We start from the raw sequence: 10,529 nt of genomic DNA on the forward strand, positions 1-10,529 counted from the left end.
TTGATTGCTTCTTAGAGGAGCACGATATCAAATTACCACTAAGAAAAGAGACACGATATGGAGGTTTAACGTTGCTGGTAGTCAAGATTAAACATCCAATTCTAATAAGAACCTCAATGCCAAGTGACTTCATAATGCCACACTAAAGACCAAAAATCTAATGTGCATGTGAGATATTGGAGAATATGTTTCACAACTTTCCATTGTGGTAATGGAGGATAGTGCATGGGAAACCCGATTGACACTCTTTGCAATTTCACGTTGAGTGACACACACGCATTGAAATCCACCGACAATGTTACAATAGACAGCAGGGTTGTCCATTGAATCTCCTAAATGTGCATAATAGTTTGTCGTAGCTGTTTGGAGCATAATTTTTCTTTTTCATCTTTTCTTTGTGAGAGGAAAAAAAAAATCTCGTTGGTACACTAGCGTTGAGATAGTTAAGACCTTCAAACTTCTACTCCAAAAAAATTACAATAGAGCTCTCATAAATCCTTCAAGAAAAAAGGATATGTTTAGCTCTCTTATAAGCATTAAAATAGCCTTATTGTCACTACTAGTAATCCATTTTTGGCATCGTAAACAATAAAAGATATTCGCATCTAATAGTGTGCATAATGAAGAGTGATGGATCAGCTTTGCGGTAAGTGATACCAAGTTGAGAAAAGGCATCAATTGTTTTTAAACTACGATCTACGATCGTAGGCCTGTTCATAAGTGAAATTCATTCACACCTATCAATACCTTTTTAGCAAGAGTTGGAACTTGTTCTTAGGTGTTTTTCATGTTATTTTGTAGTTTCCTATGAAATTTCAAGTTTTTTTTAGCTAAAATGAGCATTTTTGAGCTTCATATAGCTAATTAGAGGTAGTGTGGAGCATATTGGATGATATGAATCACGCCAACAATGTGACGGTGACCCGGAACCAATGTTGGTGCCTTCGCAAAACCTGGATCTCAAGTTCGATGCCTCCGCGATCCAACGCCTAGAGAGACGCGAACCTTGGAATAATGAGGACGCCATAAACGAATGTGTAAGTTCGCTTGATAAGTCGGGGATGAACGCCACAAGGAATACCTTGATAAGTTCATAAGTTTCTTCAAGAAACAAAGAGAATTCTCTTACTTTTTTTGTATCAAAAACGTAGTATGTCTTTCTTTTAACCTCCTTAAATAAGGAAAATACAAATTGAATTCGGAGTTCCTGATTGCCCTAACTTAAATGGTATTAGAAGACATTATTTAGGCCTAGTAACATTAAAATTAAAAGGCTAACTTAATACCTAACACAAATGGGCTTCATTTAACATAATTAAGCCCAAAAACACTTTAAAAAGACTCCAACTTAACCCATTTTTTTTGCTACGAAAATAACAAATAAATAACTCAAACAATAATAACTAAAATGAGTCTTCTTCAATAACGGCTTGAATGATGTGAATAAACTCTCCTTTATTTCCTTGGGTGTGGTCGCTCTCCACTTCTTGCAAAACTTGTAAAACAAGGTTGTTCATATATTCCTTCATTCGCTTTGCCCTTGCCCTCATGATTGGTCCATTTGTTTGTTCCTCATTGATGTCCGCATCATTGGAGGCACGACGTGTGGTATGAAGACATGCACAAAATAAATGCAATTAGAACAATGTGTATTGGGTGTCGCAAGCCTACGCGCTGCGACAAAAATTCCCAGTGCGGCGCAGTGCGTCCGACCATGCGATTGTGGATGGGGCATAAAAAGATGACAAGCCGCGCTAACCCCTGGAGATTGATGCGCGCTATGCTAGGACATAGCGCGCGCCATTTTGCCTCGTTTTCTATATCATTTTGTGTAATTTTAATCCTTGGATCATATCCAATGTTCCAAAATTCCCCAAAAATACATTACTTTACGTAGATTTCGAGCATTAGTCATTAGATTAGAAAAGAATTGCTAGACCTATGTTTTGGGTATTGATATTGAGAGAATCTCATATAAGAATCTTGAGCTTTTGGATTGAAGAAGAAGAAAAAGGAGATGAGCTAGTAACATCTCCCTCAATCCTCGCCATCTACACTTCCATTCCATTAGTTTACTCTTCTCCCTTTCTCTTTTTCTTATTTGTTCTAGCTTGAATTTCATTTTCTTTTTGCTTTCTTGGATTGAATTTAGACTTAGTTGTTGCTTTGTTGAATCGGATTTGTATATTGATGTATGATGGCACTTATTGTTGATTTGGATTGGATTTAGATGTTTGCTATGGGGATTGATGTTGATTTTAGTGAGTGAATGAGGATTGGAACTTGTATATTGTTTTTTGATTGATTATTGAGTTGATGGTCTTGATGTCTTCATTTCTTATGGCTTTGATGTTTTCACTTATTTCAATCTTGTTTTGCTTAATAAGATAATGATTAGCTGATTTGATGAAGAGGGGTGCAGTGTAGTTGAATTTTGGTTGGTTAATCACATTGGATTATATTTGTGCTTAATTAGAATGTGAAATTCAAGAAGGTTATAACAAATCATTAGTTTAGTCTAGCTAGCCATTTAGTGAGTCCCTAGGCTTATTTAAAACCGAGAGATGATAAACGAGCGAGCTTTACCCTTTCTCTCATTCTATGACCTTGAGTTAGACATATATGTATGCTTAGTCTTAGTCTATATGTCTAACTCTATATGGCTTATTAAGAAACAATTAGACATATAGGTATGCGTAGTTATTCCATTTACATCTAATTGTTACGAGGCCTTAAATATAAATAACAAAGATGTTAAATAACCTTTATATGGTTTTACACATATATGCCCTTGAATTTCAGTCCAGAAAGAGACTTGGTTTGCATAACAACACATAGGAGTCTATTGATCACGCATGCCGATATACCAAGAATTGAAATATCGACGGCCGATTTCGTGCCGATGCACTTGAATTTCAGTCCAGAAAGAGACTTGGTTTGCATAACAACACATAGGAGTCTATTGATCACACATGCCGATATACCAAGAATTGAAATGTCGACGGCCGATTTCGTGCCGATGGCCTCAAAAAACTGGCGGTGGCCGATGGGAATTGCGACGGAAAAAATGTGAAAATTTGCTTAAAAAATGTCGACGGAAATTGCGGTGCCGACGGAAATTTTGATAAAACACGGAAATGTCGACGGAAATGTTGCATAATTATTAATATAACAAATAAATTAGTTTCAAACACACACATAATAAGTTTAAACTCCAAATTCAAGTCTCCAACACACGTAATAATTTCACATATCATAAAACAAACATAAACAACAGCTCTAAAACACTTAATAGGTTCAAACACAAAGATAAGTTCAAAACACATATTAAGTTCAACATAGATAAAAAGACACAATAGTAAGTTAACTCAATAGTAAGTTCAAAACACATTCTAACTTTGAAATCTAAGTCTCAAATATCAAATAAATTTGGATTCTATTAAAAAATAAATTGAGAAAAACATATGTGAACCACACAACATAAATACACATCTTTCATTCAGCAAGATTTTTCCAAAAAAATTAAAACGATTCGATTTCATCACAAACTCAAACTGTCGACACAAAATAGTGAGAATAATACGGGAATTTCGGCGACATTCCCAAGAAATGACGGAAATATTGTTGACTTTGCACAGACAACGTGAAAATAATGTGGGCACGGTCGAAATTCCTAGGAATGCCGACGAAAAAAAATACGCGAAACGACAAATGTTCATTTTTGTGCCGGAATCCCAAAAATAACGAAATTTCCACGCAATTTCCCCGAAATTTTAAACAATGCGATATACTAAAAAAAATTACCAATACTTCAGTGACATGGCAGCTAGAGTTAGCCAAGAGAGGCTAATATATGCTATATTTCGATCTTTTTGTTCATCCAATCCATTTTTTGATGGCTTTGCTGAAGAATATGACGATGTACCAAATGCTGAAACAGTAAAAACTTCTAAGCATCACTTTTCTTTTTCTACCAAGTGAGTTCTCAACTTGAGCTTTGAAAGTGTAATAATACATGTACAACGAAAGACTTTTCTTTAATGAAATAGATTCACATGTATTCACTAAAGAAATCCATGAAGTGAACATAATATTTGTCGTCCAATGCAAAATTTGGAGAACTGTCCCACACATCAAATATAACTAATACAAGACGAGAATTGTATTAGTTTCTGACGTAGAAAAATGCATTTGATGACTTTTGTCGAGATAATATATATCATAAAAGGAATAGTCATGTAGTCCGCTAACTATTTTAATTTATGATCTTTTTTTTTTGTTATGTTCCACAATTATTCCCATGTTCTTAAATTGTTCTAAATATCCATATAACTTGTTCCAACATGAATTGATATACAGATGAAAAGGTGCAGCGCGGGATCTCTCATTTGTCAGCGTGATATCCAATCCAATTTCCTAAGGGTAACTAATCAACGTGCTTTGACTCACAATTTGTTTGAACCTATTCCGAAAGAGTGGTTGTTTCTCGGTAATAACTTTGTCGATTACATATTTTCGCGTTCATCCTTTAATTGCATCTTCTAGCTCCTTATGCTTTGAATTACTCCGAACGTGCAACTTGATTATCCCCATTCCTGCCCTACTACAGAGCTTTCGAAAACAAAATATCAAAAAGTTAATCATGAAAATTTACCTACTTACCGGAATATATTATTAAACTCTCTTCATAATGGAATCTGAAAACGAAATCCTCAAAAAACCGAACCGGTAAAATCCAAAAAGGGACCCAAAATAAAAAGATAAAAAATTAAAAAAAGGACAAACGGCCGTACTGGAAGCGATCTGTTATCAGGGCAGTGAAACAAAAACCCTTTTCCCAGGGGCATATACGACGTGACCAGTACATATATATATATATATATATATATATATATATATGTATAGTTTTTTTACCCACCCTTTTTTTTCATTCCCTTCATTTTATTTCATCTCATGGCCATTTTTATTAAACAATTTCTGAGAAAGAAACATAAGATCTAGTGGTCAGACCTATCCGACCCTACAACATTTAGGACACCTTCCATTTAATGGGCCCCACTCCTCTCAGCCCAAAGCTCCCGTTCTTTTTTCTTTTTTTTTAGTTTTGTTTTTTCATAAAGTCACTCTCCCAAGAATTTAATGATCTTCCTACTTTCTTAGGTTCTTCACTCAAACATTGATGATCACACAAGCCACAACCGTGCTATAAATATTTTTAACCATATATTATATAAATGTGTTATTGAAATTATGCTAGATCTTTTACTACGTTAAAGTGCACTGCGCGTTATAAGTGCTCTGTAAATTTAAGACATATCAGTAAATATTGTAACGCGTGTAAACTTGGCGGGTCAGAATTGTTTATCAAATTCGGAAATAAATCATTTGCTATTAAATTTTTTTAATATATCTCGAAACTATCGTCGAATAACGGAAATGAAAATAATACTATCTGGAAATCAAGTTTTATTTTCTTACCAATAGGCAAAAGCTCATTTTCCGGGAGTAATAAATTACTATGAAAAAAATTAGAAAAGAAATGAATCACCAGAATCGTATCATAACCAAAGTTGACCATATAGGAATTGGTGCCCATTAATTAACAAAATCAAAATCACATCCATAAGGCTATCATTTTTTTTTAAACATAATGTTATCATTCCCTTCTCTGTATTAATAATAACAATAATAACAGTAATAATAAGAGACATATATACACAACTGTCAAGTGTAGACATGACTTCCAATTTCTTTTTTCTAAATACGTAATTGAACCCCATAAAAAAACACTAATTGAACAAAATAAACATTAAAGAAGAATAATACAGAGTGCATGTTTTTTTAAAGTCCTTGAATTTTCTACACCACAAAATAAAATAAAAAAGGGTCTAGAGAGGACTTTGAAATCTTTTTGTAAAAGCAAAGCTTTATTTTGCCAACTGCCCTTAACAATACAACACTGAGAAACTCCATTGTTGTTAGTGTAACCCCACACGGCCACACCACACCCACCATCTATCCTCAACGCCTATTTGCTTCCAAAACCGACGGCTTCTGGTGAGCGCACGTGGACCCATGTCGCCCGTACGATCATTCTCATCGGACGACTATACTACAGTAATTAGATATATGAGCCCCGAATGCTCAAAGACCCGGCCTTTGATACGTCAGATTTAATTTTTTATTTTAAAAACTTGAAAAATAATAATAAAGTGTAAAAAGACAAATTAGATATGAATAAGTTGGATGAGACGAACATGAGGACGACGGGTTTCAGAAATAACTCGCTGTATTAAATTATCCGACTGACATGTTTACAATAAAAAAATTTCAACCTATTCTGTTTTTTTTTTTCACTATAAGGAACATTTGGTATACAGAAACAAAAGCAACAACATCAACGGTTCGTTTCTTTCTCCTTTCCTTTCTTTTTCGAAATGAATTTTGGAGTATAATATTGTAAGGGGAAAAAGAAAAAGAAAACGAAAAATAATTAACAAGAAAGAAAGGGGCAGAACCGTAATAACAAAGAGTCGTCAATCATCGCCGTTATCAAATGGTCAACGGTCGAGTGGATTACCGGTTCTGAGTCGACCGCCCAAAATCCACGAGCTTCCTCGAACGATTCTTGCAAAACGACGCCGCGTTCGAGAGGTGTGGCTTCGTCGGGAGCCTAGCCGCTTCGCCGGAGTTCCCGATCTCCGGCGGCATCCCTTTCTGGCTAGTCCAGTGCCGATTAGGGCTAGCGCGAACCAGCGGACTGAGGCAGAACGCGAGACCACCGACGTTCCGGCTCATCCCCGGCTTCGACCGCCGAGCCGACGGAGGAGGCACCGCGGGAGTTCTCTTCCACGACGGCGACGTCTCCGTGGTGTCTCCACTCCCGGAAGGCGAGCGATCGCCGTCGAGCTCGTCGCAGGCGTAGTCGAAATCCGGCGACATTCCTCGATCCGTCGGTGGCCTCCTAGTCCGGAACCCCCCCGTGGTGGTGGCGGCGGAGGAGCAATAGTCGGACGATCTGGTCCCGTTGCCGGTGAAGATCGCGGAGAACCAGGAGGGAGGCACGTGGCGGGCGTGGATTTCGAACTTGTCGGATCTGGAGCGGAAGAGGTTGGTGATGAGAGAGAACCTGCTCTTCTTCTTCTTGGCCTTGTTTGGGTAGGGATCGGGATCGGCGACGGAGGCGGAAGAGTCGTAGAACGTGGGCCCCACCTGAGGCGTGCTGTAGAATCTGAGGCGGTGGTGGTGGCGGTGATCGTGCGGCGGGGGATGGGTCCACGTGGCGGAGGAGGCGTCCGATTTCCTTCGCGAGACGTAGGGAGAGACGGAGCGAGGGAAGGCGAGCGGCGGTGGATGGTCGGAGATTTGGGCGTGGGCGTGTTGGGCTTGGGCCTGTTGGGCGATGAGAGCGAAGAGGCGCTCGCGGAGGCAGGACGAGCAAACTCCCACGTCGCTGCTCTGGTCGGACACGTGCTTCTTACACCTCATCGTCAATTTCGCATTTTCTGCTCTCTGATTCCGGTAACTCTGTTTTGAGTTGTGGGTTGTTGTTGTTAGAGAGAGAGAGAGAGAAAGTGGGTGGGAGTGAGAGTTAGCGCATGCGCGAGCCTAATGGGCAATTTTTTTTATCTTTGTTTTAATAAGTTGAGAGAGAGAGAGAGAGAGAGAGAGAGCAATAAAGAGGAGAGAGTCAAAAATTGAAGAAGTGGGTGTGGTGGTGGTGGTGTGTGTGTTAGCTTGTTCGGGGTCATTTACTTGCCTTCAGGGATAATGATGATATCCCGCATTTTATAGCTTACCAAATAACAAGGAAAAGATACTCGGAGAATAAAATTAAAAATATCTCTGGGGTTTTATTTTTTTTTTATTACCTACTACTTGGGTTATTTTCAGAGATAAAAAAGATTGTGGTTTTTTTTTTTTTTTTTTTTGTAAGTGTTGACTTTGAAATCCTTAGTTGAGTTATAATCATTTGATTGACAATCGGTTTTGTTTTAAGATAGTCTCTTACTCAGCACTAATCTTGCTATTTGTTTTTCTGATAAATAAATATATAAAAGGATATTCTTCCTAAAATGACGTTTCTCTAATGTGCTTGGTAATAAATTAATCCGGAACTATTTGTTTTTTAATATAAGAAAGAATCCGATGGTAATGTTTATGTTGAACTACGCTATTTTTATATTTTTTTAATATATCATAGTTGAATAACTATTTTAAAAATTAACTTCTAGTTTGTTTGTTTGTTTGACATTTCAGAATGGATATATTGTAATTTTGAGTTTATTGCATAAAGGTTCTTATATGATTATTAAATATATAAATTAAACAAGAATTTGTTGCAACTAATTATATCTCTGACTCTTTTAAAAATTTAGCCAAAGTTTTATTTTATTAAATATATATATTTCATCAGGTCCGTAATAAACTAATTAACTAAAAAGTCAATTAAATTTACTATTTAGCAAATTAATTTACTGTGAATTTGATTGTCTGTTTTTTAAATAAAATAAAACTTGAAGTACCTAAAAAAAAAGTTATTGATAAATATTTCTAGACCGGATTCCTAATTGGCTATGATAAATTAAAGATATTGTTTTGACTTTTTTTTTTAATACGAACTGGGAGCTACATAATTAAAAGTTCAAATTTCAACATCCCAATCTGAATGCGAACTTGGTTTGAATCATTTCATTTTTAGTTTTAATTATTCTAGCATTTACGATTATTTATAAATATAATTATATTTATAATATGGTTATTAAGTTATATAGTCACACGGTTATAGTGAATTGGGATATAGCCCACATTTTCGTTAATTTCTTGTAAATAACCAAGTTAACTTATTAACAGATTAGTAAAAGACTTATTTAATCCAACCAAACATGTAAAAAAAATAGTTAATAGACTGCCACGTATGCAAGTTGGCTATTTACAACGTATTTACCAAAAATTGGCTAATTTACAATTTATATAGTTTAGGTGACTTACGTACCTAATTTTTTGTTTATAATATGCTTCATAAATTATATCACAAGAAAATGACCTCACTATATAAATCTACAACTGAAAAGGAAAAAAGAAAAAAGAAAAATGTAGCACAAAGTCTGAAGATGTTTTAGGCATGGCCATTTGTTGTATTCCACATCTCTTTCGTGGAATTAAATGATCCATACATAACATGTATTTTCTATAGGAAAGGGACATAAGTACAAGTAATTTATACTCACTCTACCATAATAATAATAAAAGAAAATTACGAGTAATATACTCGCCCTACCATAATTATAAAAGCAAAAAATTAGTCAAAGAAGCCATCGAAAGTCTAAGAATTGCTAGATAACCAACTTTTGTAAATAGTCACCTCAACTTATTTACGGCACTCAAAAAAACAAAAATACTCAAAAACATTCCCGCCTATTTTTGGTTTCTTTTTTCAAAAAAATTAGAAAAATAGCCAATTTAAACGTTTGATATTGCTAAATAGCCAATGTTTGGTAAATATTAAGTAAATAGCCATATATGATGACGTGGCTTAATATGGGAGTGGCTATTTACTTGATATTTACGTTTGTAAATATATAAAAATGGCTATTTACCTACTATTTACCAAACATTGGCTATTTAGCAATTCTCAACGTTTAAGTTGGCTATTTTGCTAAATTACCTTTTTTTTGTCTTTTTTAGTACCGTAAATAAGTTGAGGTGGTTGTTTACAGAAAATTTACAAAAAGTTGACTATTATATACAAAATGTTATAAGTCAAATGGCTATATAGCTAAAACATCCTAATAAAAAAAATCACGAGTAATCTATACTCACTCTACCATGATAAAAAAAAATCATTTTTATGACTATTGATTGTGGTAAGTCAGTAGAATACCCCTTAAAGTCCCTTGTATTTTCTCAAGTACGCTCTCACTCTCCACCCTTCTCTCTCGTTGAAATCGGGATGCTACCAAGGCAGGAATTAGTGATTCTCATTATCAAGTTAACTAACTCACTAACATAACAGATTTTCAAAGGTGATATAGTTTAGTTAACAAACTAAGCTGAAATTTACATAAAATAACGAAAGATGAAAAGAATGAGTATAAATGGCAACCACGATACAAGGACTAAAAACGGCAATCTAAACTCATCAACTACAAACGACAAACATCAACGCTCTAACGTTGATCGTAACACTTTCCATCAAGGTGGATGAAAATTTTCATTTACGGTTATCTTGGATAATAACGAGTTCTAAAGAGGCGAGTGACTTGGTGCAAATGTCGGCCAGTTGATACTGAGTTTTGATCGGTAAAAACTTGATACTCCCTACTTAAAAACTTGATACTCCCGACTTAAGCTTATCCTGAACAAAGTAACAATCAATCTCTATGTGCTTTGTTCTTTCATGAAATGATTAATTTGAAGCTATATGAACTACCACTTGGTTGTTATAATGGAGCACTATCGCAGCATATGAGTTAATGCAAAAAACTTGTAGTGGCTGATGGATCTAGATTACTTTATTGGTAGTAGTT

General features: G+C 35.5%; 1 protein-coding gene across 1 annotated transcript; it reads right to left on the reverse strand.

Annotated features, from left to right (window-relative positions):
• Positions 1 to 6,271: 6,271 nt before the first annotated feature.
• LOC149390362 (uncharacterized) lies at positions 6,272 to 7,822 on the reverse strand. Its single transcript, XM_089621125.1, has one exon. The coding sequence runs from the start codon at positions 7,486 to 7,488 to the stop codon at positions 6,577 to 6,579; it is 912 nt and encodes a 303-aa protein (XP_089477251.1). The 5' UTR covers positions 7,489 to 7,822; the 3' UTR covers positions 6,272 to 6,576.
• Positions 7,823 to 10,529: the final 2,707 nt, after the last annotated feature.

The sequence above is a fragment of the Urtica dioica genome, chromosome 7, assembly GCF_054948205.1.
Source record: "Urtica dioica subsp. dioica isolate 48M chromosome 7, U.dioica_male_clone48M_v1_H2, whole genome shotgun sequence".
NCBI lineage: Eukaryota > Viridiplantae > Streptophyta > Magnoliopsida > Rosales > Urticaceae > Urtica > Urtica dioica.

Excerpts from the sequence above, each read along its gene's own strand:
- LOC149390362 (XM_089621125.1), bottom strand. The coding sequence starts at position 7,488 with ATGAGGTGTAAGAAGCACGTGTCCGACCAGAGCAGCGACGTGGGAGTT.